This window comes from Mustela nigripes, chromosome 12 (assembly GCF_022355385.1).
Source record: "Mustela nigripes isolate SB6536 chromosome 12, MUSNIG.SB6536, whole genome shotgun sequence".
NCBI classification, from domain to species: Eukaryota; Metazoa; Chordata; class Mammalia; order Carnivora; family Mustelidae; genus Mustela; species Mustela nigripes.
This window is the reverse complement of record NC_081568.1, coordinates 143,540,983-143,568,079: the sequence shown is the minus strand read 5'-3', so window position 1 is coordinate 143,568,079 and position 27,097 is coordinate 143,540,983. Positions and strand designations below refer to the sequence as shown.

At 43.4% G+C, this 27,097-nt stretch overlaps 2 protein-coding genes across 6 annotated transcripts in view; both read left to right on the top strand.

Annotated features, from left to right (window-relative positions):
• Window positions 1–414: 414 nt before the first annotated feature.
• On the top strand, window positions 415–7,665 carry ARL14EPL (ADP ribosylation factor like GTPase 14 effector protein like). Of its 2 annotated transcripts, none has more exons than XM_059416704.1 (4): window positions 415–532; window positions 819–923; window positions 3,660–3,799; window positions 6,893–7,665. In XM_059416704.1, exons 2-4 carry the CDS (start codon window positions 828–830, stop codon window positions 7,113–7,115), a joined length of 459 nt encoding a protein of 152 aa, XP_059272687.1. In that variant the 5' UTR covers window positions 415–532; window positions 819–827; the 3' UTR covers window positions 7,116–7,665. The 2 variants fall into 2 exon arrangements, with proteins under 2 accessions (XP_059272687.1, XP_059272686.1); XM_059416703.1 differs by having other exon boundaries at window positions 428–532; window positions 819–987; window positions 6,893–7,663.
• A 16,329-nt stretch (window positions 7,666–23,994) lies between these two features.
• Window positions 23,995–27,097, top strand: part of COMMD10 (COMM domain containing 10) — a 199,442-nt gene continuing 196,339 nt past the window's right edge. For all 4 annotated transcript variants that reach the window (XM_059416701.1, XM_059416700.1, XM_059416698.1 and 1 more), the window contains exons 1-2: window positions 23,995–24,084; window positions 25,427–25,517. In XM_059416701.1, the coding sequence (XP_059272684.1) occupies window positions 24,044–24,084; window positions 25,427–25,517 (132 nt within the window). In that variant the 5' untranslated portion in view covers window positions 23,995–24,043. The remainder of the gene's footprint in view (window positions 24,085–25,426; window positions 25,518–27,097) is intronic.

The window sequence follows — 27,097 nt, the reverse complement described above, 5'->3', positions numbered from 1 at the left end:
AAACAGTGCCCTGAGGACGGCACCAGTAGCGGATATGGGAGAAGAATATCAGAGGGCTGTGGGTCTTGGTCCTTTCTGAGAGAGCACTGCAGAGCAGCCTGGGCCGTGAATTTGAGATTAGCATCTTGTGCTGACCTCACGTGAGTCACACACACGTCTTGGTGTCCTGTGTGTACAACAAAGTAAATTCCAGGCGTGTCTGCAGCTGGGTTTTATGGAAAATCGATGCCTTCCCTTGAGCTCCCATTGTACTAGAAATTTGTCAGAAAATGTGAGTGAGGAGGTCAGGGATTTTTGAGACCCCCTGGGAAACTCTCTCTGCAAAAGGGTGACACCGAAACCACCGGAGTGGATAAGATTTTCACAGTGTTACCGGGGAAGTAGGACATCAGTGCATCTTCCTTTTTTTCAAGGGACTGAGCATAAGGGGGAAAGAACAGAGGTCTAAGAATTCATACTCCTCTTCAAGAGAAGTGGATGGTCTCTGTGTTGCCTGTTCCAGCAAGGTCTTCAATGCCAAGAACTGTAAAAGGTACGTTTGATTTGCTCCTGGGACACCCAGAAGAGAAGAATGTCAGTCAAGTGGTTGTGTGAGCAGGGCGGGGTTGGGAGGGAGCTGAGTATGCCAGATCTAAGAGTGAGTGGCAAAAAAGCAACCAGGAGGGCTGATGGCTTTTTCAGGAAACCTGGCTTTGCAAGAGAGAAAGCTACAGGGAAAGAGCCAGAAAGTTATAGGATGAAGTTACCGCGGACATATGATATTAATACATCCTACTTCCCCTCTACCCGACTTGCCCCCTCCGGTTAATTTTTTTCAGTGAACAGAAATGAATGAACAACCAGACAAAAACAGTTCCACTCACGAGGGACACACAGGTCAAAGTTCTCCTGAGAAAAACTGTCAGATTGGACAAAAGCAACTGGTATGGCAAATGGATCTTAGGGGTTCATGGTATTTGGAGAGGGCTCAACTTGGGGATCTCTGAGGTGAGCCTGGACTTGGGTGGAATGTGGGTCCCCTCAGGATTTCACGGGGAAGGTTCTCTGCTGCTCTGTGATGATGGGGCTCCCCTACCCCCCTACTACTTTTCACTCTTCTCCTGGCAGGGCTGGTCACACTTCACACATCTTCTCTCTGTCACTCACCTCCCTTGATTTTATAGCCCAGTGTTCTGTGCAGTAAAATCCTGCCCCTGGAGAAGAATATTTGTGGAGAATATAGTGTTTTTATAGGGTCCAGTGTTTTTATTTTTGTAAAAAAACCTAACTTTTCTCCCCTGTGTTTTTAAAGATTTAATATTTATTCGAAGGAGAGAGAGCGTGAGCTTGAGCGGGGGGGGGGGGGGGGGGGGGGGCAGACGCAGAAGGAGAAGCAGACTCCCCGCTGAGCAGGGAGCTCCACGTAGGATTCGAACCCAGGAGTCTGAGATCATGGCCTGAGCCCAAGGCAGGCACTCAACTGACTGAGCCACGCAGGCGCCCTGTAATTCTAAATCTTTGCATATATTAATCCACCAAATCCTTCTCCCAAGATAATCCTGTTACCCCGTTTTGCAAAAAGGGGACACTAAGTCTGAGAGAAGTAAGAGCTTGCTCAAGGCTGACCACTAGCAAGTGGCAGAGCCAAGATCTGGACACAGAAAGGCTTACCCTCGTGTCTCTCTGTTCCTGAACTTTTGCCATGGGAACTGAGAATGGTAACAGACGGTACAAAGTTGAATTGTCTCGTAAGGTTAAGTTTATTACCCCCGCCGCCCCACCCCCCCCCGACACCAAGGTGAAAATTTAAAGAAATGTATTTATATTATTTTGGACAGCCTGGACTATTATTAAGCTAAATAGCATATGAGGCTGAGATTCTGTTACTAATCTGTTACACTGAAATTCACACTTTAAAAGTTTCCCTTTTGTTTCCAGGTGACGTATTTCATTTGTATGTCAGCCTGTGTGTTTGGGGGCCCTTCAGATTATATTCTTCTAAAATCTTTCAGAAGAACCTTCCTTTCCCTCCTGATACATGTGCTACAGTTTTAAAATAAGTTATCAGGGTTTACTTTGCGGCTTGTCTTCTCCATTAAGCTCCCTTTCTTTTCCAATGGCAAATGTCTCCAGGTCAAGTCTTTTGAAATGTTCCACTAACGCTCTTGAAAGCCATTCTGGGAAAATTCTCCTTTTCAAATCTGGCTTTTACTGAGAGTAGAGCTTTCAGGTAGCTGCAAAGCCCTGATGGGTCTACACGCCCAGGGGTGTGATTGTTCTGAAACTGAACCTCAGAACACCCAAGGCAGGGGCGGGGGAGGGGGCTGTGTGCCCCCTGGATTCTCACTGTGCCTTGAGACATTTCAGACAATCCACCTGAGTCTGTCCAGCCAACAGCTGCAGAAAGGTTTTACTCCCTTGTTCCTGTCCTCCATAAACGCTAATTGGGACTTTCATCCCCATCAGATTTCAGAAGCCAACTGGTATTTTGCAAGTATAAAGGGAATTCTGTTCCAGCTTGGTTTTTTTTTTTTTTTTTAAGACTTTGTTTTTTTATTTGACAGACAGAGATCACAAGTGGGCAGAGGGACGGGGGGGGGGGGGGGGGTGGGGGGAGGGGGTGGGAAGCAGGCTCCCTGCTGAGCAGAGAGCCCGATTCGGGGACCCTGGGATCATGACCTGAGCTGAAGGCAGAGGCTTTAACCCACTGAGCCACCCAGGTGTCCCTGCTTGGTTGTTTTTAATATTGTATATGTATATTTGTATATATTATATATTTATATATATTTATATTTTTAAGCCTAAATATATATTTATATGTATTTGTTTTAAAGTAGGCCCCATGCCCAGAATGAAGCCCAACATGGGGCTTGAACTTGCAACAATACAACATCAATACAACATATTCATCAATACCCAGGTTGAGGGGCACCTGGGTGGCACAGACGGTTAAGCATCCAACTCTTGATCTTGGCTCAGGTCATAATCTCGGTGATGACACTGAGCCCTGTGTGGGGCTCTGCGCTCAGTGTGGAGTCTGCTTAAGACTGTCTCTTCTTGGGGTGCCTGGGTGGCTCAGTGGGTTAAAGCCTATACCTTTGGCTCAGGTCATGATCTCAGGGTTCTGGGATTGAGCCCCGTATGGGGCTCTCTGCTCAGCGAGGAGCCTGCTTCCTCCTCTCTCTCTGCCTGCCTCTCTGCCTGCTTGTGATCTCTGTCAGTCAAATAAATAAATAAAATCTAAAAAAAAAAAAAAAAAAAGAACTGTCTCTTCCTCTCCCTCTGCCCCTCCCTGTCTCTAAAATAAATTAATAAAATTTTTTAAAAACAACAACAACAACAATCCAGAAAGTCCCAAGCTAAGATCAGGAGTCAGAGGCTCACTGACTGAGCTACTCAGTACCTTATATATATATTAGGTACCGTTACCTCACTTATACCAGGTACCCTTATATATATATTTATTATATAAATTTTATACCATGGATTTCTTGATTCAGAATCATCTAATTTGAGGAAATTCATAGCATCTTTTGAAAATCAAATTAAGCTGTTTATTTCTGTAGGTGAAATATCTGTACTTCCATGACATTATGGCAAAAGTTATGGAACGTTTACTTTCATACAACATAAAACAAAATTATCCTGTTCTTACTCTGAATACGTTGTCTGTTTCATAGCAACAGATAGAGCGGCAGTTAAAATGCTTGGCGTTTCAAAACCCCGGACCACAGGTAGCCGACTTTAATCCTGAAACAAGGCAGCAGAAAAAGAAAGCTCGGATGTCAAAGATGAATGAGTATTTTTCTGTAAAATACAAGTAAGATTCATGATTTATTACATTTGATTTGTGGGATTACAAAACGCACGAGTTCTTGGCAAAGGAAGAGTTGCCCCTTTTTTATGTTTTAAAAATCTCTTTTCTAAAGTATAATATCGTCCTGTGTGTTTGGAAGTTAGCAACTTCAAGAAATAGACAATAATCCCAAGCTGGGAATCAATTTTTTTTAAAGGCTTCAGAAGCCCTTTGGTTAGAGTAATAGCTTCAGTAAGAAAGATGATTAAAAGTAAGAAAAATGTTTTCACTTGAAGGAGAAATAATAACTGTGGGAATGGATTCAGTGTCAAATGTGTACAGATATGTCATAAGTACAATGATAACTGATGTAGGAAAGATGTTGGGGTTTGGAGCCAATGGCCAAGAAAGAATTCTTGAGATGTCTTTGGTGCACAAAGGCGGTTTTAAGAAAGAAAATGCGGGGACAGGATCTGTGGGCAGAAGGAGCTATACTGTGGTCACGAGGAGAGGTCCATTATATACTTTCAAGTTGGGAGGGGGTTAGGGATAGAGTGAGTCTCTAAGGAATTTTGGAAGTAAGGTATTCAGGACTTGAGGAAGCTAGCTATTGTTGGGATAAGGTCATTTATTACCATCTAATAAAACCTTAGTCATGAGATCCTTCAGATGTCTGTTGGTGGGTCATATGCTTGGGGGGTGACCGCCAGTGTATCTTAAATGGTAGAGATAAAGGAAGTTTCCAAAGGAATTTTTATATGTGAAAGTAGACTAACAGGGTCCTGGGGATTGGGCTAAGATTACCTTTTGCCCTTAGCAAAGTATCAACATGGAGGCAGTTGGGTTGCTAGAGGTTGTCAATGGGCTGTAGGCAGTAAGGAAATTTAATAACTTTCTTTTGCCTTTGTTTCCCATATCCATTGCTGGCACATCCCAAGTATAAGCAACCCATGAAGGAGAAGGCTGATGAATTTGACAAAATGAAAATTAAGTATTTATGCCTATCTCTTGATGATCAAGAGATGGGCATAAATTTCATTAAAAACAATGAAAGACAACCACAAGACAGGAGAAGCTATTTATAATTTGAAAGATCAGTGTCCAAAATATACACAAGTCAACAAGAAAAAGATAAGCATTCAAAGAAAAAAATGAACCACTCAATGAATAGGCATTTCGTAGAGAAGGCTAATAAACATTTGAAAATAGCATCTCGTCAGTATGATGAGAGGCAGAAAGACAGCATTTAGTCCGATGATATCAATGTTGATGAAGCCACTGGACATGGGTTGAGTGTAATATGGTACAACCACTCTAAAAAGCCTGGTATTACCTGTTTTCCTTAGGACCTAACATCTTCACTCCTGGATATGTATCCCAGAAAAGCTCCTATAGAGGTACACCAGGATGTACCATCATGGTTGAATCACAGATAACGATGTAGGGAAATGCAGTGTGCTTGGGAATTCACACAAATGTAGCTAGGACCAGGAGGTGAATTTTTTTTTTTTTTTTTTTTTACACCCAACATGGGGCTTGAACTCACAACTCTAAGCCCCAGCACCCTGAGATCAAAAGTTGTGTGCTCTACCGACCGAGCCAGCCAGGGCCCAGAAGGAGATGGTTTTTATAAGAACAAGCTGTGGTTCCTCTTGGAAGGCAGGGTTGAGAGATGCAGTGGGCAAGGCACCCAACTTTTATTAAGTTGGGTGGTGAGAATGTGAGGTTGGCTTTATTGTTCTTTTTCTGTACATGTACATTTTGCACTCTTTTGTGTGTATGATAATTCAGAATTTTATAAAAGATGACCTACGGTGGGCAGAAAATGATAACATTTGCCTCTTGGTGTCTGAGTTAAGGCGAGAGAATATTTGGATTAAGACAAAGGGACAAGGACAAAATCTGATGGGGCAATTTCATGGCTTCAAGACTATGATTTCCATTGTGGATTTTAAGTCTCCTGTCTGTGGACACCTGCATTTCCTGGTGGGCTTGGGAGGGAGTGGGGAGCCCTCTTCCCACAGATGAAATGCGTCAAATATAAATCCTGCCCAAGTGAGAAAGTCAGGCAGCAAGTTTCCATAGGGTTCCTCAGCCTGCCCTGCTCTGTGAGGAGAGGGAAGAAGAGGGAACAGCGTTACTTAAATGGACCTGGGGGGAGACGTGAACACCTGTTTCAAGATGAAGGGTGGAGAAGTTCATAATCTCACCACACCAGCTGAGGGCCAACCCCCCTCCCCTTTTTTTAAACTCCCAGTTGTTAATAAAGGATACAAACTGTCTAGAGACGCTTTGGTCCTCCTCAGACTTTCACGCCGCTTTATTTCAAAAGGGCCCGAATGTGAGAGGGTGGTAGAATTCTTGTGACAGCTTTCGTCTCCCGGACACGTTGTAGGGGCTGACACAGAAAGGGTGGGGACTCAAGTGGGGTGTAGGCTCTGGTGTGTCCCTCTGGTACAGAACTTCTTGCCTTCACCTAGAGCGTCTGAGGGAGCCCACCATCTTGGTCACCTGCCCTGTCGCTCCACGCTGGGTAGCAAACAGAATCAGAAAGGAGCAGAAGAAGCATGGCGCCTGGACCCTCTTACCAAAGGAGTGTGTGTGTGTCTCTGGGTGTGTGTGTGTGTGTGTGTGTTCTTCTGTTAATGATGACAGCATAATCACGGACCATTCTCATGTTTGTCTTGAGTCGTTAAAAACTATAATCGTGTTCACTAGAGTGCTTTTCTGTAGAAAGAGAAAAGAGTGTAATTTATCAGGGAAAACTCCATCAAGAATGATTATATTTATAAAGAAAAATTGGGGGAGGGCCGGAATTTATAGGAAGAACCTTTTATTCAGCTCTTCTTTTTGATTGGTTTCAATAGAATATCACATTCCCCAGGGTGCTGGCAAAACAAAGGGTCCCATCAGTGACTAGCTCAGCTGTGTTGGAAAATGTGGCACGTGGGCTGAGTTTCCTAGGACAAGGCTGCCATCTACTATTTGGAAACGTGGCTGGGTAATCCTTCGGGTACTGGTTCCTAGGAATAAAGGGACCGGATTTATGGAGGAGGCTGGCGAATGGTTCATTCTTCCCGATGGGGACACTGGTACTGTCTTCTGTTCTCTCGACAGAGTTAGGAAGAAGTATGACAAGAGTGGCAGGCTGATCTGTAATGACGCCGATCTGTGTGACTGCCTGGAGAAGAACTGTCTGGGGTGCTTCTACCCTTGCCCCAAGTGCAACTCCAACAAGTGCGGGCCCGAGTGCCGTTGCAACCGACGCTGGGTCTATGATGCCATTGTCACCGAAGCTGGGGAGGTCGTCAGCTCGCTGCCCTATCCGGTCCCAGACTAGGGGCTGTTGCACATGGGCTGGCTTGGTTCTCCTTCCTGACAGCTAAGCCATCCTCTTTCTCCTGGGGGGTTAGATTTTAGGGTGTAGGGAAGATCCTGGGAAAGCATATCAAAGACTTATGTTCTCTGAAGCTGTTAGAACAATGTAGCAGGGGCAGTCACGCTGTCCCATCTCCTGTGTCATCCTGCACACCTTCACCTTGTACCCAGAGAATGACAGTGCGTGATCTCAGCATCGCCTCCCTGGGACTCCCCTATCTCTGCTCTCGGTGAACAATCTCTTGCATCTTTTACTACCTGCGACCAGGTGGTTTTATGATTTTCAGAATTCTGCAGCTGGGAGCTTTTCTTACCTAGGACAAAATCCTGAGCTTATCAGACCCACTGACCCTTACCCCAGTTCCAAGTCGGAAGTGCTCTCTGAATGAAAAATAGTCTCACACCTCGTGATTTTGTACTGTATGTGCATATCTTATTTTCTTATTACTGTTTTGATAATGTTCAGAGTAAATCTGGTCACACTTGGCAAAATTTTTATGAACAACTTGTGTTTTACTTGTAAAATTGAGAAATTAGGACTTGAATGTCCTAAAAGCTAGTAGTTTCATTTCCTGCCCCCCATCTCAGGATCAGTATTTTTTTTAAAAGGAAGAAATGAGTTATTATATAAAAATGTACTGTTGTATGTTAGTTCAGGGGCGGTATGCAGTTGATATACACTGACTAGACACATTGTAGGAGGTATACAGAAATTTGAGCTAAGACTTCTTTGGATTTCCTTTTATTTTTTTTTTTAAGGTTTTTATTTTTAAGTAATCTATAGACCCAATGTGGGGCTCGAACTCCCAAGCCTGAGATCAAGATTTTCATGCTTCACTGACTAAGCCAGGCGCCCCTGTTCTTTAGTTCCAAAACTATTTATTTCTGCACAGTCCCTAGGTGTCAGGCAAGGTTCCTAATAATTCTCGACTTGTCACGTGACTGTAGGTTTGGGGGCTAAAGTCACAAAAATCCTAAAAGACCTCCTACGACTACAGTTTTCCTGTATGTGTAGCAGGAGCACTTACTCTGTTTTCTGCATAATTTTCTGGGTTTTCCAGGTTCAACTCACTTCTGCTGAGTCTCTACTGACCTTTGTGAGCCAACAGAGATGCTCAGGACCTCCCATTCATTACCCTGCAAAGAAGGCATGAGATCAAGTTACCCAAGTCTGATCCTTTGAAACGCTTACCAGCAATGTGCTGGGAGAAAGGAGTGGGTGCTTTTTTTTTTTTTTTTGGTTTCTATTTTGTTTGGGTTTAAGAATAACTATGGTTTTGTCCGTGGCTGACCAAATAAATAGGTGCCTTTTTTTTTTTTAACTTATTTTTAGAATCATATAATTTTTTACACTTGCAAAGGGATCTTGCCTTGGGTCTAGCTAGTGAATTAGTCAACAAATTCTGGGAAGTTCTTAGGTGATGCACGCCAAGCTAGGCACAGGAGATTTAGCTGTGAACATAGCCCAGCAGGGACTATGTTATAATCTCCTGTCTTTGAGGGGACTATAGGCTAAACCCCTTCCTGTGGTTTTATTTTTACAACTGTGGATTTAGCCCCAGTGAGATAAAGGGACTCAGTTAAGGACACATAGGAGAGCTGGCCGCCTTGGAATTTTGAACCCCGTGACTAGGTCAGTGTTCTTTCCCTGACAACAAGTATTTCCCAAATTTGCTAGATTGCAAAGCTTCTTCAACTGCTTTTAATAATACCCATTCCTGCGCCCCATCCCAAACCTTGGGAGTCAGAACCCAAGGATGAGGTCTGGAAATCCTCACTTGTCATCCAACACCCCAGGTCAGTCTCCTGTTCAGATAAGTTTGAGAAACACTCTCTTATTGCTGGCTGTCCTTTTCCTCATATTTAAGAAAATTAATCTGAGGCAGATGAACCTTCAAGGATCTTTCCCTTTTGTCTCGTCTCATCTTTTAGTTGTTGTTTTTTTTTTTAAAGATTTATTTATTTATTTGACAGACAGAGATCACAAGTAGGCAGAGAGGCAGGCAGAGAGAGAGAGGAGGAAGCAGGCTCCCTGCAGGGCAGAAAGCCCGACGTGGGGCTTGATCCCAGGACCCTGGGATCATGACCTGAGCCGAAGGCGGAGGCTTTTAACCCACTGAGCCACCCAGGCGCCCCTCATCTTTTAGTCTTAAACAGGAGATGGGATCATCTGATTTAAAATGGACTCGTTTAGAAAGTGTGCTGGCAAATGGTGCTGGTAAGTTTTCCAAGTAACGCAAAACATGAAGTAAAAAATTGCATGATTAAGGAGCAGACACCTCATACTGCTTTTAGGAACCCCTAGCGAAACACTTGATGGAGGGGCATTTTTTAAGAGATTGCATGATTTCGTCTGAATCTAATGCCAAGTCTATGCATTTCTAAAAAGGCTCCCACACTAAATGATTGGGGCACAGATAAATTTATGTGAATTGTCGGAATCTTATTTTGCAAGTGTCTCATTTTGTCACAAAATGAATACAGCTCTTCAGTGATTTGAACGAAATTCACATTAACGAGGAGTATAGCTGTACTGTCTGAGGACATTAACCAAGGAAATTGTCTTATCCGTAGAACAGGATGTTCCTTTCTCTGCTTGGCCCTCTTTCAGTCCTGGTGGTGCATCTTCATGAATATGTATAGAAATCGTAGATATCAGGGTGTCATTCTGTAATGCCTTGGAAACTGAAACATGTATTTGAGCTGGTCTGCAGTGTTGGCCAGCTAGGATATTAGCTGTGTGCCCAGGGGGTGCCTTTTGTAGGGATGATACTGTGAACAACGCCCCCTACAGTTGTTCAGCAAAGTGACCCCTCGAGCAGGCGTCATTCGATGCAGGGATTTCTTTTTTCTTTTTTTTTTTTTAAATTTTTTATTTTTTATAAACATATATTTTTATCCCCAGGGGAACAGGTCTGTGAATCGCCAGCTTTACACACTTCACAGCACTCACCAAAGCACATACCCTCCCCAATGTTCATAACCCCACCCCCCTTCTCCCAACCCCCCTCCCCAGCAACCCTCAGTTTGTTTTGTGAGATTAAGGGTCACTTATGGTTTGTCTCCCTCCCAAACCCATTTTGTTTCATTTATTCTTCTCCTACCCACTTAAGCCCCCATGTTGCATCTCCATTTCCTCATATCAGGGAGATCATATGATAGCTGTCTTTCTCCACTTGACTTATTTCACTAAGCATGATATGCTCTAGTTCCATCCATGTTGTCGCAAATGGCAAGATTTCATTTCTTTTGATGGCTGCATAGTATTCCATTGTGTATATATATACCACATCTCCTTTATCCATTCATCTGTTGATGGACATCTAGGTTCTTTCCATAGTTTGGCTATTGTGGACATTGCTGCTATAAACATTTGGGTGCACGTGCCCCTTCGGATCACTACGTTTGTATCTTTAGGGTAAATACCCAGTAGTGCAATTGCTGGGTCATAGGGAAGTTCTATTTTCAACATTTTGAGGAACCTCCATGCTGTTTTCCAGAGTGGTTGCACCAGCTTGCATTCCCACCAACAGTGTAGGAGGGTTCCCCTTTCTCCGCATCCTCGCCAGCTCGATGCAGGGATTTCTTGATTGTCTAGGATTTATCAGTATTTGGTACATGAGAAGCATTGATGACCTCATATCCTTGTATAAAATAATGCACAGAGAATCCTTATATCTTTTTTTTTTTTTAGATTTTATTTATTTGAGAGAGAGAGAGAGTGCATACAAGGTGAGGAAGGGGCAGAGGAAGAGAGAAAAGCAGATAGCCTGCTGAGGAAGGAGCTTGACGTGGCAGGGTTCGATCCCAGGACCCTGGGGTCATGCCTGAGCTGAAAGCAGACGCTTAGCTGACTGAGCCACCCAGGCGCTAAGAGAATCCTTGTATCTTATTTCTTTGCCATCCTTCTCCATGGTGTCTACTACAGCAGAAGTCAGTTTTCAGGTTATTCAGGATTGAATCGCCCACAGTTACAATCTAGCCAAGCAGCTTTACACTGTGTTTCTTTCTCACCATCTCTACTTTAATCCTGTATTTGGAATATTCTTTTTCATCTTCACAGATTGCCTAAAATTATTCTTTTTTCCATGGTACTGTTCTTTGCTCTGTAGAAATGAAATGACATTATCACCAGTCATGGCTAAGAAGCAGCTGATTTTTGTTTATAGCTTGTAGTTTTAGCAGATCTCTCCCATCGCTTTGGATGACTGTGTGTTCTTACACTGGCCAACTATATATATAATATATATAATAAATTCAGAGATCAGGGACTGAATTTAATTGTTTTTTTCTTCACTAGTGTTTTCAATAGCCCTTCATGCTTAATAAACCCACTCCTTAGTGATCTCTCAGCCATTGATTTATTCATTCATTCATTTACCAGGCACCTCTTACTTGCCACACACTTTATTAGGTGCCAGGGACATGGTGGATAAGAGAGAAAGAAAAAAAATCCTAGGCTATATGAAGTTAAAAAATAACAACAACAACAACATGCTCTTTCCCAGTGTATCCTTCCTTCTGTCTGAGGTTCTTGTCCATCTGCTAGCCTCTCTCAAACTTTCAGAATCCTCTTATTATGTTTGTTTTATTTATAATGTCCTGCCTTCTTCTCCCTACATACTGAGAGGAATAGAAAAGGTACCTCTGCCCCATCTTTCTGGAAGTGGAAGTCCCTTGTTTGGGTTTCGAGATCCAGGTAATACTAGCTTCTTATAAGGAGTGGGAATTACTTTCTCTTTTTTCTTCTCTGGAAGACTGTGTTTCAGATGACATTCTCCTTCCTTTAAATATCTGTTGGAAATTGCCAGTAAAGCCATTTGGGCCTGAAGTGTGTTTTTAAAATCCATTTTAATTAAATTCTCAAATTCGTGAACGTTAAGTCGCACAAAATAAACTCTTACCATTTTTATGTAGAAAATATCTTCTCCCAAATTTTCACTATAAACTATTAAGAGGATAGTGCCAACTGTATCCTTTCAATAAATTCCTTTCACCCTCTTACATGGCCAAAAAAGGAAACACCCTGACTAATGCAGGTACCACCCAGAAAACGGAGAGACATTTATACTTGCAGAAAATCCCTTCTCAACAAACTTTCATGAGGAGTGTGTGTTCCTTTTTCTTTCCTAAGGTATCGGAAGCCTGATTTCAGAGGTCTGAGTTAGAGGCAATATGACTTCTTCTCAACACACCTGTTTCCAGTGTGAACCAAGATGCTCCCCACAGTGACAACTCAAAAAGCGTTGTTATACGACTCAGAATGTGTCACCTGAAATAGAATATAAACCACCTACTTTTCAGGAGTTCTTGTGCACCAGTGCCAGAGAGGGAAGAGAGGGGAGAACAAGCAAGATTTTTAGAACTACTTGAAATTCAGAATTCTCCTTCCAGCCTTAAGATTTTCTATACAGCACTTGGCAGCAGAGTAGCATGAAGTTATATGATTTCTATGATTTTTGCATATATTTTGGGAAGATGAAGCTCATTTGCATTTTGCAGTTTTTAATCCATGTTCCTCAAAGCTTTGTAGACCGAGAAAAGGTGACACGCGTGGTTTTGGCTCCCTCTGCTGGCCATGCTTGGGTACTTTAAATTTTACCCAGAGAACAAAACCAATATGCCATTCCCTAAACAGATTTGGGGTTTTTCCCCCTCAAAATTTAACCCAACATTTTAGTTTAACATTTCCAAATCTACAACAGACCTTTAGGTTTGCTAAATATATTTTTATTTTGGTACTTTTTTTTTGGCTTCAGAACTATAACTGAAAATGATCCATTTAGCAGAAGAAGAGTTTAGAAAATATTTCAGGTAGGGGTACCCGGGTGGCTCAGTGTGTGAAAGCCTCTGCCTTCGGCAGGTCATGATCTCAGGGTCTTGGGATCGAGTCCCACATCAGGCTCTCTGCTTGGCAGGGAGCTGCTCCCCCCCCCCCCCCCCCGTCTGCTTCTCTGCCTGCTTGTAATCTCTCTCTGTCAAATAAAATCTTTAAAAAAAAATATTTCAGGTAAAAAGTGTAACTCCCACTATGTGTCTTTCTCAAGCTGTCCGAGGTGAAGATACCCAGCTGGTTGTGTGGACTGATATGGGTTGTAGAGTAGCTGATTAAAGCAACGAATGAGCCAAAGCAGAAGACCCAAGCCTTCATTCACGGTCATGGCATAAGAGGGGTGCTACAACCAGACAGGGCAGGGCTCCCTCCGTTCCAACTTCCTCCTGGTGCAGGTTCAAGTGTATCTGTGTAAACACTGCTGAGGGAGCCCCAGACAAAAGTGTCCTGAAGTTCTGTTGGGGGAGACAAGTTGAGTAAGGTCTAGGAGTGGAAGGGTACTGGCTACTGAGTCAGGGTGGGGAAAGGTGTCTCAGATTCTCTCCTTCCCCCGAAGATTCCCTCCTCCCCACCCCCACACCCCCAGCAGAAGTGCCAGAGGAAGACCCGTGCCCAAAGTCTTGGATAAAGACGTCAAGGAATGAAGGCACCTGGTGAGAAATGCTGGTGTGTTGAGAACACGAGCCGAAGGGGCTTAGTCCTTGATGGTTAACTCCCCTCACTCTCAGTGCCCAGGCTGTGCACCCCATTGGGCACAGGGCGGGCAACTTTCCTCCTGAGGGGTGCCAGGGAAGGCTTCAGTATGGTTAGGCTGAAAAATTACACAGAGGTGTTTAACCTGGAGCCAGATTCCACATCGTTGTTGGGATGAATCAGCTCTGACCATTTTTGTCCTGGTGACATTTTGTCCTGGTGACCATTTTGTCACTCATGTTTTCAAGTCTCATGTTTTCAAGCGTGGAGTAGGAGAAGAGGGATACTCTATGTCAGGTCCTGCTGCAAAACTGAGTGGGAGAGAAGCGAGGCAGGTCAGCTCAACACCCAGGTACCTCCATGCTTAGATTTCCCCTTTCTTAGAAAAACTCAGCCTTCTGCTGTGTATTCATCAAAAGTTTCCGCTGAGAGCCTTCTTAAAGGTCATGCTCCTTGTTGCCTTCTGGAACTGTCAGCTGGATAGTGGGTAAGAGCCGGGTCTTGAGTTAGTCCATGGGGTTCAGGTCCTGGCTCGCACCCACCACCATTGAGTGACCATGAGAAAGTCATGCAAATTCTCTTCGTGAGTTTCGTTATCTAGGCAGGTGGACCTGCCCACAGGGCTGTTGTGAGATCCAGTGAAATAATGTTTGTGAAGTGCTTACAACCGTGCTCGGCACACGGTCAGAATAGCTTGATAAAGATTGTACCACGTTATATTCAGAGTATCCACAGTGACCCATGTTCACATCAATCGTGGCACTCTTTTCTACTTTGTATTGTCTTTATTTTATTTTATTTTTTAATTTCGGCTGAGTTTGTAAGTTCTTTGAAGGGAAGGACTGTGTTCTTTAAATACCAGATCTTAGGTTAATATGGCGTATTTATTACCATTAATAAAGCAATACGGATGCATTGCTATTAACTCAAATTCATACTTTATTCAGATGTATTAGCTTTCACCCAATGTCTTTTTTCTGTTTGAGAGCTTATCACGAGGGAGAAATGACTCCAGTCTAGACACAGAGCTGAGAATGGGCTGGTGTGTTTGTTGGAACAACAAGGAAATTGGGTGAAATGTCAGACAAATCCTAGGAGTTACCTGGGGTTCTCATGAGACCAGGTAGTACCTCTCTGGATATTTGACTTGAGGGAAGGATCACCTTAGCTTCAGTAATGCTATGCTGACTGATTATGAAGAAAAGTAACCACACCCCTCTCATCAATTCACTAAGCTAAACAACACTAAACACTAAAAGGAAAACCTCTTCAAATCCTGTGTAAATGAAAGATGGGCAGCTACGCTGAAGAGAAAAGTGTTCTCGTTCTTTCCAAATGGAGTAGTATTAATAATTTACTTTGAACCTTTCTTTAACACTGGAAAGACCTTAAGTGAATTCTGATGATGATTAATGAATTACTATTATTTACAAATTACCACGAGAAATGATGTTAATATTTGGGGTCACTCAAAGTAATGTTATTGATGTATAATCTCTTTTAGCACCTAATGTTAAAAAAAGAAAACAAAACCTGGGCACATAAGTAATTCACTTTGTTTCATTACGTTTTGAATGATGACTTTACTGTTTCTGTGCAAACAAAATATTCTTATTAACGGAGATTCCAGCAAGACAGAGAAGTACAAAGTAGAGGGTGAAAAATTATAGAAAAATCTTACTAACCAGGAACTGTGAACATTTGCTAAACTGAACTCCAGTTTTCCTTATATGCATATTTATGTCTTGATCTCTACCTGTATGTGATATACAGAAATGATTTTAGTGGGAGTGGATAAGAGAAGGAAAAGAAACCAAAGAAATTATTTTGGATTTTTTTTCTTTCTTAAAACTTTTATTTATTTATTTGACAGACAGAGATCACAAGTAGGCAGAGAGGCAGGCAGAGAGAGAGGAGGAAGCAGGCTCCCCGCTGAGCAGAGAGCCCGATGTGGGGCTTGATCCCAGGACCCTAAGATCATGACCTGAGCCGAAGGCAGAGGCTTAACCCACTGAGCCACCCCGTGCCTCTAGATTGATTTTCTTTAACAAAGGCGTGTATGTTCCTAAAATATTGCTCTAAAGCAGGGATCTCAAACTCAAGTGCCTTCAGGAGTAGAATATGATTCATGAAGCCAGGTCACTTTCATATTGTTTTTAAAATAAAAACCTCTCTTATTATATTGCATCTGTCATCATCCAGTGGATCAAACAAAATGAGCAAAATATTTCCACAGGAATATTGATGGACCTTATTCAGACCACAGTTCTCCAATTTGTTACCCTTGCAGAGATTAAGAAAAGACTAAGAAATTATAGTGAATTTATTGCGTAAGCGATATATTTCATTTAAGACAGTGTGAAAGATTTAGAAATTAGTACTCTTAAAACTTGATTGCCCCTGTTTTGTCCATTCTGAAACTAGTTTCTTAGCAATACGTTAGTTTTATATTATCAAACATTAAAATACTTATATTTCATTTCATAAACCTAATTTCCATTTTAACGAAACCTTGGTTCTAAATGGATTTAATATTCACTAAATACTAATGCACCCCCCCTTCCTGATTTCTTTATTTTCATTAATCTCTCAGTTGACTTGTTTTCATGTCAGTTTTCCGAAAAGGAACTCATAAAAACTATGGCAATCCTGGTTGAGAATATGTAACTATTGCTTAATAGTTGAATAGCATTTTGGCTCAAGATAAGCTTTTTTGGGGGGCACCTGAGTGGCTCAGTGGGTTAAAGTCTCTGCCTTCAGCTCGGGTCATGATCTCAGGGTCCTGGGATCCAGCCCTGCATCGGGCTCTCTGCTCAGTGGGGACCCTGCTTCCTCCTCTCTCTCTCTGTCTGCCTCTCTGTCTACTTGTGATCTCTGTCAAATAAATAAATAAAATCTTTAAAAAAAAAAAGTCTAAAAAAAAGATAAGCTTTTTTTTTTTTTCCCCCTCAAAACTTTGTAGCCTTTGTCATAAAGAAGTCTGGTGGGTTCTTTTTTCTTCTTACTTTTCTCATTTGGCTGCCCAGAGAATTTTCTCTTTATCCTTGGAGTTTGATAACTTGACCAGAACGTGTCCCAGGATCACTCTTTTATATTAGGTTCTTTGGAACACAATATGCTCTTCCAACAAACTACACAAACAATTTTTCCAGTATTATGGAGAAATTTCTTCTGGCGTATATCCCATAGAAATGAGGCGGACTCGACCCCTACCAACTGGAACTGGGTTTGGTGTGGAGGCTGATGAAGGTACACACACACACACACACACACACACACACACACACACACTGAGAAGGTCTGAAAAGGTTTATTACTGAAATAGTGAGGCTTTCTGGGAGGAGCAGGGCAGGTCTCCAAGCAGGTCTAAAAATGGCTTGGGAGAAGGCAGAAGGGCTCTTGGCATGGGGTTTCAGGGTGTTTAGGGGCAGGGCTCCAGCACGAAGATTACCCCGTGCAGATCATAAGTTTTTATGTTTGGAACTTCTTGTCAATGCAAAAAGAGAGAGTCCCAGGTTTCCTGATTAGTCTGCCTGGGTGTGGGGCAGCACGGGGGAAGGGGCGACCAGAGCTTGAAAGCTTTGAGCCCTCAAACATCAAAAGCGGAGTCAGACTCCTTACCACAACATTTGAATGTATTTTTGTGTCTATTTGTTGGGTTCTTTGCCTTGGGGACATAGTTATCTTTGGGTTGGCCTTTCTGTGTTCTCAGTATCTACTTTGTGTTTGTCTCTTTCCTTTGCTGTGATTAGTCCTTCCTTTCTGTTAAAAACTCAATTTGCTATTGTGTTTCGTCTGTTTCTCTCCATTTCTGGTTTATGTATTAGTTAGGAGATGGTGGGTTTTTAGTCCTCAATCTCTTTGGTTTCACAATGCCTTCTACGTCTAATTTTTATGTTTTTTTTTCCAAGTTATCTTTTAGCTCTTGTTCCCCTGAATTAATTTTCTTACTAAGTGCTATCTTGAGCATTCACATGGGATTTTCTTCTGTCTCTTAGGCTATATTTTATTCCAGAGTGCACTTTTTATCTGTTTTTGTGTTTGGGTTTTTTTTTTTTTTCATACTGTATCTCTCTTTTTTGTATATTTTTAGGATGACTGCAGAGTTGCCGTGTCCCTTTTTCTCATCCTATTTGTGCGGAGCGTGGACAGCTCTGCCCAGACCTCTGATGTGGTGCCAGAGTTTTCTAGTTCTTTTGCCTGCTGCTGTGAGAGCTGTGTGTTTTTCCATCCAGGATGCCAGCTTGATGGCTCATTATTGCCTTCCATCTATTTCTTTCCCAAAACTTAAGGGGATGTTGGAGCTGAGGGTAGCATTTTTTTTTTTCGTGGATTTAATTTTCAGCTTCTCAACTCTGAGATTTTATTCACTGTCCTGTATCCGGAATTACTCCACTTTTAGGGGCATGTTCGGTCCCCGAGCAAGGATGCCCTAGGCTTTTTAGATCAATCCTTCATTAACGGTGGCACCACAGAGCCTCTGAGTCCTCCTGAGCCAGACCTGAGGTTCTGCTTCCCTATTCCGTAAGACTTGCCCCCTTTTTTGATGATTGGGGCAGGGGCAGAGGGAGAAGGAGCGAGAACCTTTAGCAGGATCCACACTCAGCATGGAGCCCCCACCTGGGGCTCGACCTCAGGACCCTGAGATCATGACCTGAGCCAAGATCCTGAGTCGGACTCTTAATCTACCGAGCCACCCAGGTGCCCCTCACTTCCCTATTTCATTCTTTGGATTTCCACTTTGTATAGGGGAGGGACTCGGGTGCCCACGGATTTCAGCCATTGTTAACAGGGCAGGGGGAGGGTTGTTGAGGGGCGTCTGTTTTCACAGCAGCTCCAATGTAACTGTTCCCACTGACTTCCTTCTTACTTTTTCTTTTCAAATTTCCAACTCCTTACTTCTCGCTTGGAATACGAGATATAGTTTTGTTGTTCCTGCCTGACTGCTCCATTTTTCCCCTTGCCCAGAGGCAACGGAAGAGTGATTTCTCCACTGGGTCCCTTATCGGGACTTCACAGACTTCAAGCCTTCAGGGATTTCCCACACCTTCCCCTTGGCTAGTTACCTCCCATTCTGCTCCTCTCTAAATGGGGGAATATGTAAAGTGGGGAATTCTCGTGGCTTTGTGGGTGCCTTCTTTTTCTAGCCCTGTTTTAGCAGGCAGGGGAAATCACCTTTAGAGTCCGTCTTAAGCAGGGCAGATGCTTGGTTTCTTTTCCTGGCCGACACTTCTGCAAATGTGTGATTAAGTTAGGCTTTTCTCGTTCGCCGTTGATGACCGGGTTTTTCTTTTTCTGTTGCATGTTTGTGGTGTCTACTACTTTTATTTCTTTGCTAGTCACTGGGTACAAGGCACCCATGCTATACGTGTGGAAAGCGCCACCAACTTATTTTCCAGCTGTGTTCGCTGGTGGAAATTACTGAAGAAACCGTTTAATCCTTCACACGTGATCCTTCACGCGTCTTATGTGTAAATATCAGTCCCGTTAATGACACAGGCCTCGGGGAAGAAGAATGGAGGAAACTAGGTGCAAATTAAAATAGAGGGGTGATAATTTGAGATGGGTTTCAACTGTAGGAATAGATCAGAAAGGGATCTGTTCATGTATCCACGGAGTAGATATTTGTCACATTTTAATAAATGTTTCTCTCCCGTGCCCTTGCCTACCCTCCATTTGGTTAATACTCTTTGTTATGGGCAAATGTGGCTTCGATACTATTCCTTCTTTTCTTTTTCTTTTCTTTTCTCTTTTCCTTTCCTTCTAAGCTTCTCACCTCCTTTCCACATCACAGCCTGGTGTGCAAATACTCAGAGGACAGGTGATGCTCGTGCCTTCTTTATTCCTGATGTATCTCACATCAGACAGGAACAGTCACATAACTGCCTCATAAATAAAAATAGGCAATTTTGAAACTTCGTTCCCCCGAGAATTGACGGAGAAAATGTGGACGGAACAATTACATGTGTCTCATCTAGAACGGTGTTCTTTAGGTTCCACGCCAAATGATTCTCTCACACCTATGAGGCAAGTGCTGACTAGAGAGCTAAAAACAGGCCTCACAACTGTGACCGAGGGGTGGTGTGGAGAGGGGGAGGTGTGTGTTCCGTGTGGTGTTGAGGAGGAGAAAAACTGGGCCGATGGCTTCTGCAAGCGAATGCAACAAAGCAGCTGAATGTGAATTTTGTGTTTGATAGTCATCTGGGGCATAGGGCAGTGAGTAGTGGGTAGTTCTGGCTTTCTGCCCTTATGTGACTATAAACTACCTTTGATAGTTCACCCAAAAAACTCAGGATGAGTTGTAGGATGACAGACCTTCACAGCATTAAGGACCAGGGCCAGATGCTTATTTAATCCACTGCCAGAATATTCTAGGTGCATAATAAAATGTCTATACCCCCAGTTTGACTCTATTTATCAAGAGCTTACTTGCAAGGTCATCCCTACTGGACTGGGTTCCTGGAGCTCAGAGACTAGTGTGTTGGGTGAATAGTGTTACCCTTTCTCCAAAGATAACCATTTGCATGAATTTGGGCTGGGCTTTTGGGTGTACTCACGGTTTACTTAAGGTTTGGTGGAGACTTTGGATGGGGGAAGGCTCAGATCTTGTATTTACTTCACTGAGTGTCAAAGATATAAATCACGCCCAGTGGAGGAGAGAGTGGGTACAGACTGTATTGCAGAAAATGGCCTTGGGGCCCTTGAGAAAGAACTCACCCAAAGGGAGGGGCTCCAAACAGGACAAAGGTCACATCCAGAAGGCAATGTTAGCTTCCAGTACACAGTGGACCTCACTCCAACCGTGCTGCTGTAGACTTTGGTTAAACCACCAGGCATAGGTGAACTAAATAGGTTGCATCACCAAAGAGCTAAAGCATTCAAGGCTCAAGGAACTAATTCCTTGGTTGACATTCCACCTGAGGAGTAAAACCATCTCTGAGTGATGTACCTCTCCAGATATGCTCAGCCTCCCTGTGTCTCAGGCAGTGCCTTGTTCAAATTTCCCAATAAATGGGCCCTGGGAACTTAGAACTGTTTTAGGGCCCCTGCCACTTGCTCCCACCCTTGGCTGGTGAGGGGTGGGTAGGAGAGGAGACATCTGGAGGGAGGGAAAAGGAGGGATTGAGCCCTGAGCTCACCTCTGCTATAGGTTTGGGAATCAGATCCTACTCTGGGTTTTCCAGTGAATGCCTACAGGTGTCAGGGGACATACCTCAGGAGTCCAGAGGAGGTCTGAGCCATGGGACAAATTTTGATCAACAAGAGACAGAACACTGGAAAGAGTCTATAGACAAATTTGCTCCTTCTCACCTCCTGGCTGTTCTAAGACACAGTACCTCGAAATAGTGTTTCTGGAAATATGACAGTACTGAGAAATACACAAGGTTTTCAATCTGTAACCAGCTAGATAACACGCCACCTTGTATTTTCTTCCCTCCTTTTTCTTCCTTCACTTTTGCACGCACACTCCTAATTCCCTGCAATGACTGTCCCCAGGGATGCCCTAGCAGGTAATTCAGGCTGTTTTCTAGAGAACGCAGGCTAACACAGAACGAAAAAAAAAAAAAAAAGTTGGATTTGGCAAAAGTTGCAACGAAGGCAAGGTTATGGAAGAAATTGGGGGGCATTCAGTATGTGTCATAGTCCTAACCGATCAGGGGCAGCTGATCTGGTCTATAGATCAATCATCAAGATGGGTTGACAGGTTTGAGGGTTAGGGGTACAGTGTACTATAGAACCATGTTTTGAGGAGGTACGTATCCTGTCTCTAGCAGGTGGTCACAGGTAGACAACTACGAAGGACTTCTTCATAGATCTGTATGCATATACGCCAGAGACCACAGAAATATTTTGGCTGAGGGTCTCACTTAAGGGGTGAAATTATTCTCTGCCTCAAGCCTTTATAGCAACAAGTACCAATAAAAAGTGATAATCCCCATCAGTAAAACCAAGAAAAATCCTGGAGACTTTTTTTTCCCCCCAAACCTTGGAAGTCTGTGCTTTGAGTTATGAGGAGGGGAGAGTGCTTCTCCCACACACACGTGACACTGTTTAATTCTTACCACAGCCCAGGGAAGCCAACACAGACATTATAAGACATGAATAAGAAATTTAAGGGAGGAAAAGTGCTCTGTTCCAAGTTACATGGATTCAGGGCTCCAACCATCTTGATGCTATTTCCCTCAAAATCCCAGCTGTGGTTGTGAAGGAACTGAGGAGGTAAATTTCACTAGTGATTCCAAATGGTTTTAGAAGGGTGGTAGCTCTGCTTCAGGCAATGAATGAAGACTAAAGGAAACTTATTCAGAAGTCGAGGGAAACTGGGGTCCTTCTAAAATTATGCCAGGTATAGTAATCTGTGTTTGTATCAGAGACCTATAATTTATGTAGATTCGCATACATCTTTTTCAGACACTGCACAAATTGGGGAGTATGTGGAGTGTTGTGGAATTAAATGTATTTGTATGTGTTCAACACACTGTATAATTGACTCAATTATCCATGTGGGGATTATTCACTTTTAATTTGCAATCTGGCTTCTCCTTTCAGTTAGGATGTTTTTGGGGCTGCTCTAGGAATGCCAACTAATTTAAATAATAATTTAAGTAAAACATAATTAGGTAGGAAAATTAAATTCAATCTTTTGCCAGCTCCCAAAGATTCTACAGCTGAAATGTAACACTAACTCACTCGCTATATTTTTTCACTCTCCAAAGCTATTTTACTACCATGGGATTTTACTGCTTTCCATAGATTATTGCAATAGTTCCCTGTTTGACTTTCTGCTTACCTCTTGCCAATCCAATCATCATTCCACTGACAGTAATTTTCAAAAGACAAAAACCAAAAAGAAGACCAACAAAAAGACGGCAACTCTCATCACAAAAATTTCTCTGCTTGAAAACATTAATGGGGGCGCCAGATTGGCTCAGTCGGTTAAGGGTGCTCAGGTCATGATCCCAGGGTTCTGGAATCGAGCCCTCCCCCTTCCCCACCCCTGCATGGGGCTCCCTGCTCAGCCGAGAACCTGCATCTCCCTCTCTCTGCTTGTGCTCTCTCTCTCTGTCCAATAAATGAATAAAATCTTAAAAGAAAAAACATTAATGACTCCCCATTTCTCACTAAGCTCCAGAGCACATGCCCTAATCTTTCCTTCAAGACCTCAAGCCACCTGCAACAGGAAATTTTCCCGAACCTATCCCTCGGGCTCGCCACTCTTCCCATCCCTGAATCCCTGGAGGGCCCTTCGTGTTTTTCTCTGAGGCGGGCAAACGTATTTGTGAACCCACGTTGCATCCCTGCTCTACTGTGAGGTTCTAAATGGCATTCTCTGCGGGGCTGAATGTCCCCCTACGAAGCAGTACCTAGCTCAGCACCGCACCGCGGAGCGGCGCAATGAAACGTCCGTTTGAACTGCGAGCAAACCCGGAGGGCAGGAATTTTGGTCTTTTCGGTCCCCAGTGCCTAGCGCAGTATCTGGTATACAGTAGGTGCTCAATGAATACAGGGATACTGATACAGAAAGCGCCGAGGCTGGAGCTGGTGGCAGGACCTCTCCAGTGGGTGGGTGTGGGACATCCAGGCTGCTTTCAGGGAGAGCGTTTCACGGCCTTCCCCTCTGCAGCGCAGGCTAGACACTAGCTATGGTGGGTGCTTAAAGTTCCTCTGTTAAAAAAAAAAAAAAATTATGTGTATGTACACGCACCTAAATAGATGCTCATACGTGCCAACGCCGTAAAAATACATGCCCATATCCAGGTATGTGCACAGCTGACCCTGGCACAACACAGGTGTGAGCTGTGCAGGCTCACTCATGCTCGGGTTCTTTTGATAAATGGACTACAGCACCGTCATGTATTTTCCTTAGGTTTTCTCAATAACATCGTCTCTTCTCCAGCTTTCTTCCGCTTATGTTATTGTAATAATGGAGTATATACTAAATACAGCATGCACAATACACATACCGACTGTTACCGGTAAGGCAAGGCGTCCAGCCAACAGGTGGGTGTTCATACTTAGGTTTTGGGGGGGATTCAAAAGTTCCATGTGGATTTTTGACTTGAGGCAGGGTGGGCAACCTTAGCCGCTCGTTGTTCAAGGGTCCGCTGTGCATGGATAATAGGCAAATAGGTAAATATAAATAAATTCATAGGCGAACAGGCTTGAGGCAGAACAGGGACAGCGGCGGAAGACAATGAGGAGGGTCCCTCTTCCCTGAAAGACCCACGCACGGAATTCGCTCAAGCGTCCAGAGGCGAAGGCGGAGGCGGCGCGGCTTGGGCCTTGCGGCCTTCCGTAGGCCTGCGGTCATTGGCTGGGCTGGAGGCAGCTGACAGGCGGAGGCAGGCGAGGGAGCTTCAAGGATGGCGGCCGCCACGGCGCTGATCCTGCCGGAGAGCCCCAGGTAGCCGCCCAGGGGTGGCACGGACCGGGCGCCGCCAGGACGCTCCAGCTGGCTGTCGCCTTGGCTCCGAGGCTGGGCCCGGCGGTGGGGGGTGGGCGCGGAGCTGGCGAAGTCGCGGTGCGGCCCCGCGGGAGTGCCGGGGGCTGTGGGCGACTCACCCTCTCGGTGGTTCACCTCCGTGGGGCTCCAGTGCCTGGCAGCTGGGGTCAGTAGGGCAGTGTGTGGTGTGTGTCACCGTTCCCAGAGTGTGGGGTCTAAAGTGCCCACGCCCGCCTGGAGTAGTGCTGAATCACGTGCAAAGCTATGCCCTTTTTCTGTTTTCGGCTCGCTCTCAGGCCTGAGTATGAGAAACGCTCGCGGTGGGGCTGGACGGTCTTGAATCCGTAACAGGTGTCAGTGTCCCTTTTCAATCAAGAGAGAATAGTCCTCAGGTTGGGAGTTTGGGACTGGTAACAGTATCAAGCCAGAGTTTGGTAACATGGGTTTGGATTTCTTTTCTTTCTTTCTTTCTTTTTTTTTTTTTTAATTTCTAGTTCATTTCTACTTATGGTAGGTAAGGTTGGGGGCCCAAAGTGGTGATATAAAGTTCTCTGTTAAAATGCAGTTACTTAAATAGAAATGACTCCCATTTCATGAAAAATAAATACTAGGGCAGGTAGTGTGCTGAGGTGTTGGAAAGTACTTTCCATGTCCCTGAATTGGACAGGGATCTTCTTGAAGAAGAGAACTGTCATTTCAGAGTTCTTCTTTATTTCTGGATTCCTTGAGTCCTGACGTTCAGTTCCTCCCCTCACTTCAGTGTCCTGTTTAACACCCACCATATGAGTAAGCCATAACCTGTATGATAATTTTAAAGTTGATTATTACCGTTGAGGCACAGCTTTAAAACAACCGTGTACCGTTATCCCAAATGACTTTGCCTTATATGTATTTATTCCATTACCTGCCATGCAGCATTCTTTTTTTTTTTTTTTTTTTGTATTTTGGTGTCAATCCCACTTTCCTCCTTCCATTCTTTCCATAGTTCCTCTGTGGGTTAAGGTTAGTAAATATTCACTGCTGAGTTAATGCCATCCCCCCCCAAGGTGCAAGCTTCCTCTAGTTGCGGGTCTTGCCCCCAAAGAAAGAGAAACTTCCCAAATGGACAAGTACTTTTGGGAGGCATCTTTTTGGAATCGTCCTGCCTCCTTTGCGGGCCATCATTTGGACTTCTTTATAGCAATCAGAGTTGTTGAAATGGAAACTCCAAGACAGCAGCAATTGTAGACAAGTGTACTTATGGCAGGAACAGTTCACTCATTTTAAAACTCATATTAAAATTTTGTTTTACAAATTTATTTAGCATGAAAAAAGCAGTGTCGCTGATAAATGCAATAGATATAGGAAGATTTCCACGATTGCTCACCCGAATTCTTCAAAAACTTCACCTGAAGGTTTGTATTTTTGTATTTCTGTAGTTTCTATTTTCTTGTGATTGCACTGAAACTCTTTGTTTCTTCTTGAAAAACTTTTTCCGAAGTGTAGTGTTCCCCAGTGTGTCCTTGGCTCTCTAGGAAATTTTGTGATGTCCCATGGTCATAAGTTTGGGACACTCTTCTTTCATTAAAGGTAATCTTCTTTATTATGGAACTTTTCAGAGTGTATATATTATATATATATTTTTGGAATATATTTTATGGTAATGTTTACAGTAAATATTTAAGGGTGAATATGGTGTGCAAGATTTTCCAAACGTGTGTGACCTTGGAACTGTCGTATCATGGTAAATATTTGGAGACTCAGGTTCTGTGTAATATGTTTTGGGAAAATTCTGATTTCATTCTTTTCTTAAAAATAATGTTGTCGTTTGTTAACACCCTGTATTTAATATTTAATTTAACGTGCCTCTTCTTTTTATTTCAAGGTTTGGTCATTTTGGATACATTGACGTTTACTGATTCACTCCTTGGTCACTGTTCTTAGTTAATTTCTGTATCAGGTTATAAAAATTTAATTCCATCCAACACCTGTTTACAGCGCACCTAGTAACTAGTAACTGCTCTGCCTGGTGGTGTCAGGTACCACCATTAAATGAGAACCTGGACTTTTTTTTAGTTTTTACTTAAATTCCAGTTAGTACAGTGTAACACTAGTTTCAGGTGTACAATATAGTGACCCAACACTTCTTTACCATACCTGGAGAACCTGGACCCTTTCCTCTTCTTTTTCCTGGGAGCCGGCCCCCTTCTGAGCCCTTTCTTCCTCTGACATGTCTCTCAAATCCAGGTTTTCTTCATAGTCCTAGTTCAGATCCTTAACACCCCTGCCGTGGACTGCAGTAACTGCCTTCAAACTGGTGTCTCTGCCGGAAGCTTTCTCCCTCCTATTGCTGCTTCATAATGCCGGTCCATTCATCTCTCCAAAAATTTTTTTTTTCCCTAAGAAACAAAAAATGAAAAAAACCCCAATTGATCATATCTGTATAGTGTTTAAAGCCATCGTTGACTTCCCATTGCCCCATGGGAAAAAGTTCAAAATCTTTCACATTGTATCATATTAAAATCACCTTATAATGACAGTATAATAATGGCCACAAGCCGTATTATTCCCACTTTGCAAGTGCTTCAGTCACACTGGGCTGTACTCTTTTACGAGACTAATACTGCGAACTTTTCCAACTCTTATGTCTGTGTGTATACTCTTTCCCTTATCTGAAATGTCTTTCTTCCCTTCTGTTGTGAAGAAACTAGGTCAAGGATTTGGCCGTCTTGCTCTCAGCAGTTTGTTTTCTGTGCTTCTAAAACACTCGCTTCATTGGCACCTCATTGCAGTACTGCATTGTAGTTGTTTTAGGATACAGGGTCTTTTGCTGACTTTGAATACCTTGAGTATCATGTCTTAATCATCTTTACATTTTCCATACCTAACACCTTGGTGCTGATGCAGTTGGCACCCAAGAGCCATTCTTGGAGTTCATTCTTTGCCTTGCGTGGGAAACACAAAACCCATGCAGGCCCTCTAAATTCCTGGCTAT

Bases quoted from the DNA above. Each gene is read 5' to 3' on its own strand.
- ARL14EPL (XM_059416703.1), top strand. From the start codon at position 832: ATGAACAACCAGACAAAAACAGTTCCACTCACGAGGGACACACAGGTC. The intron at 988-3,659 runs GTGAGCCTGGAC...TCTGTTTCATAG, and splicing joins TCAACTTGGGGATCTCTGAG to CAACAGATAGAGCGGCAGTT. The intron at 3,800-6,892 runs GTAAGATTCATG...TTCTCTCGACAG, and splicing joins TATTTTTCTGTAAAATACAA to AGTTAGGAAGAAGTATGACA.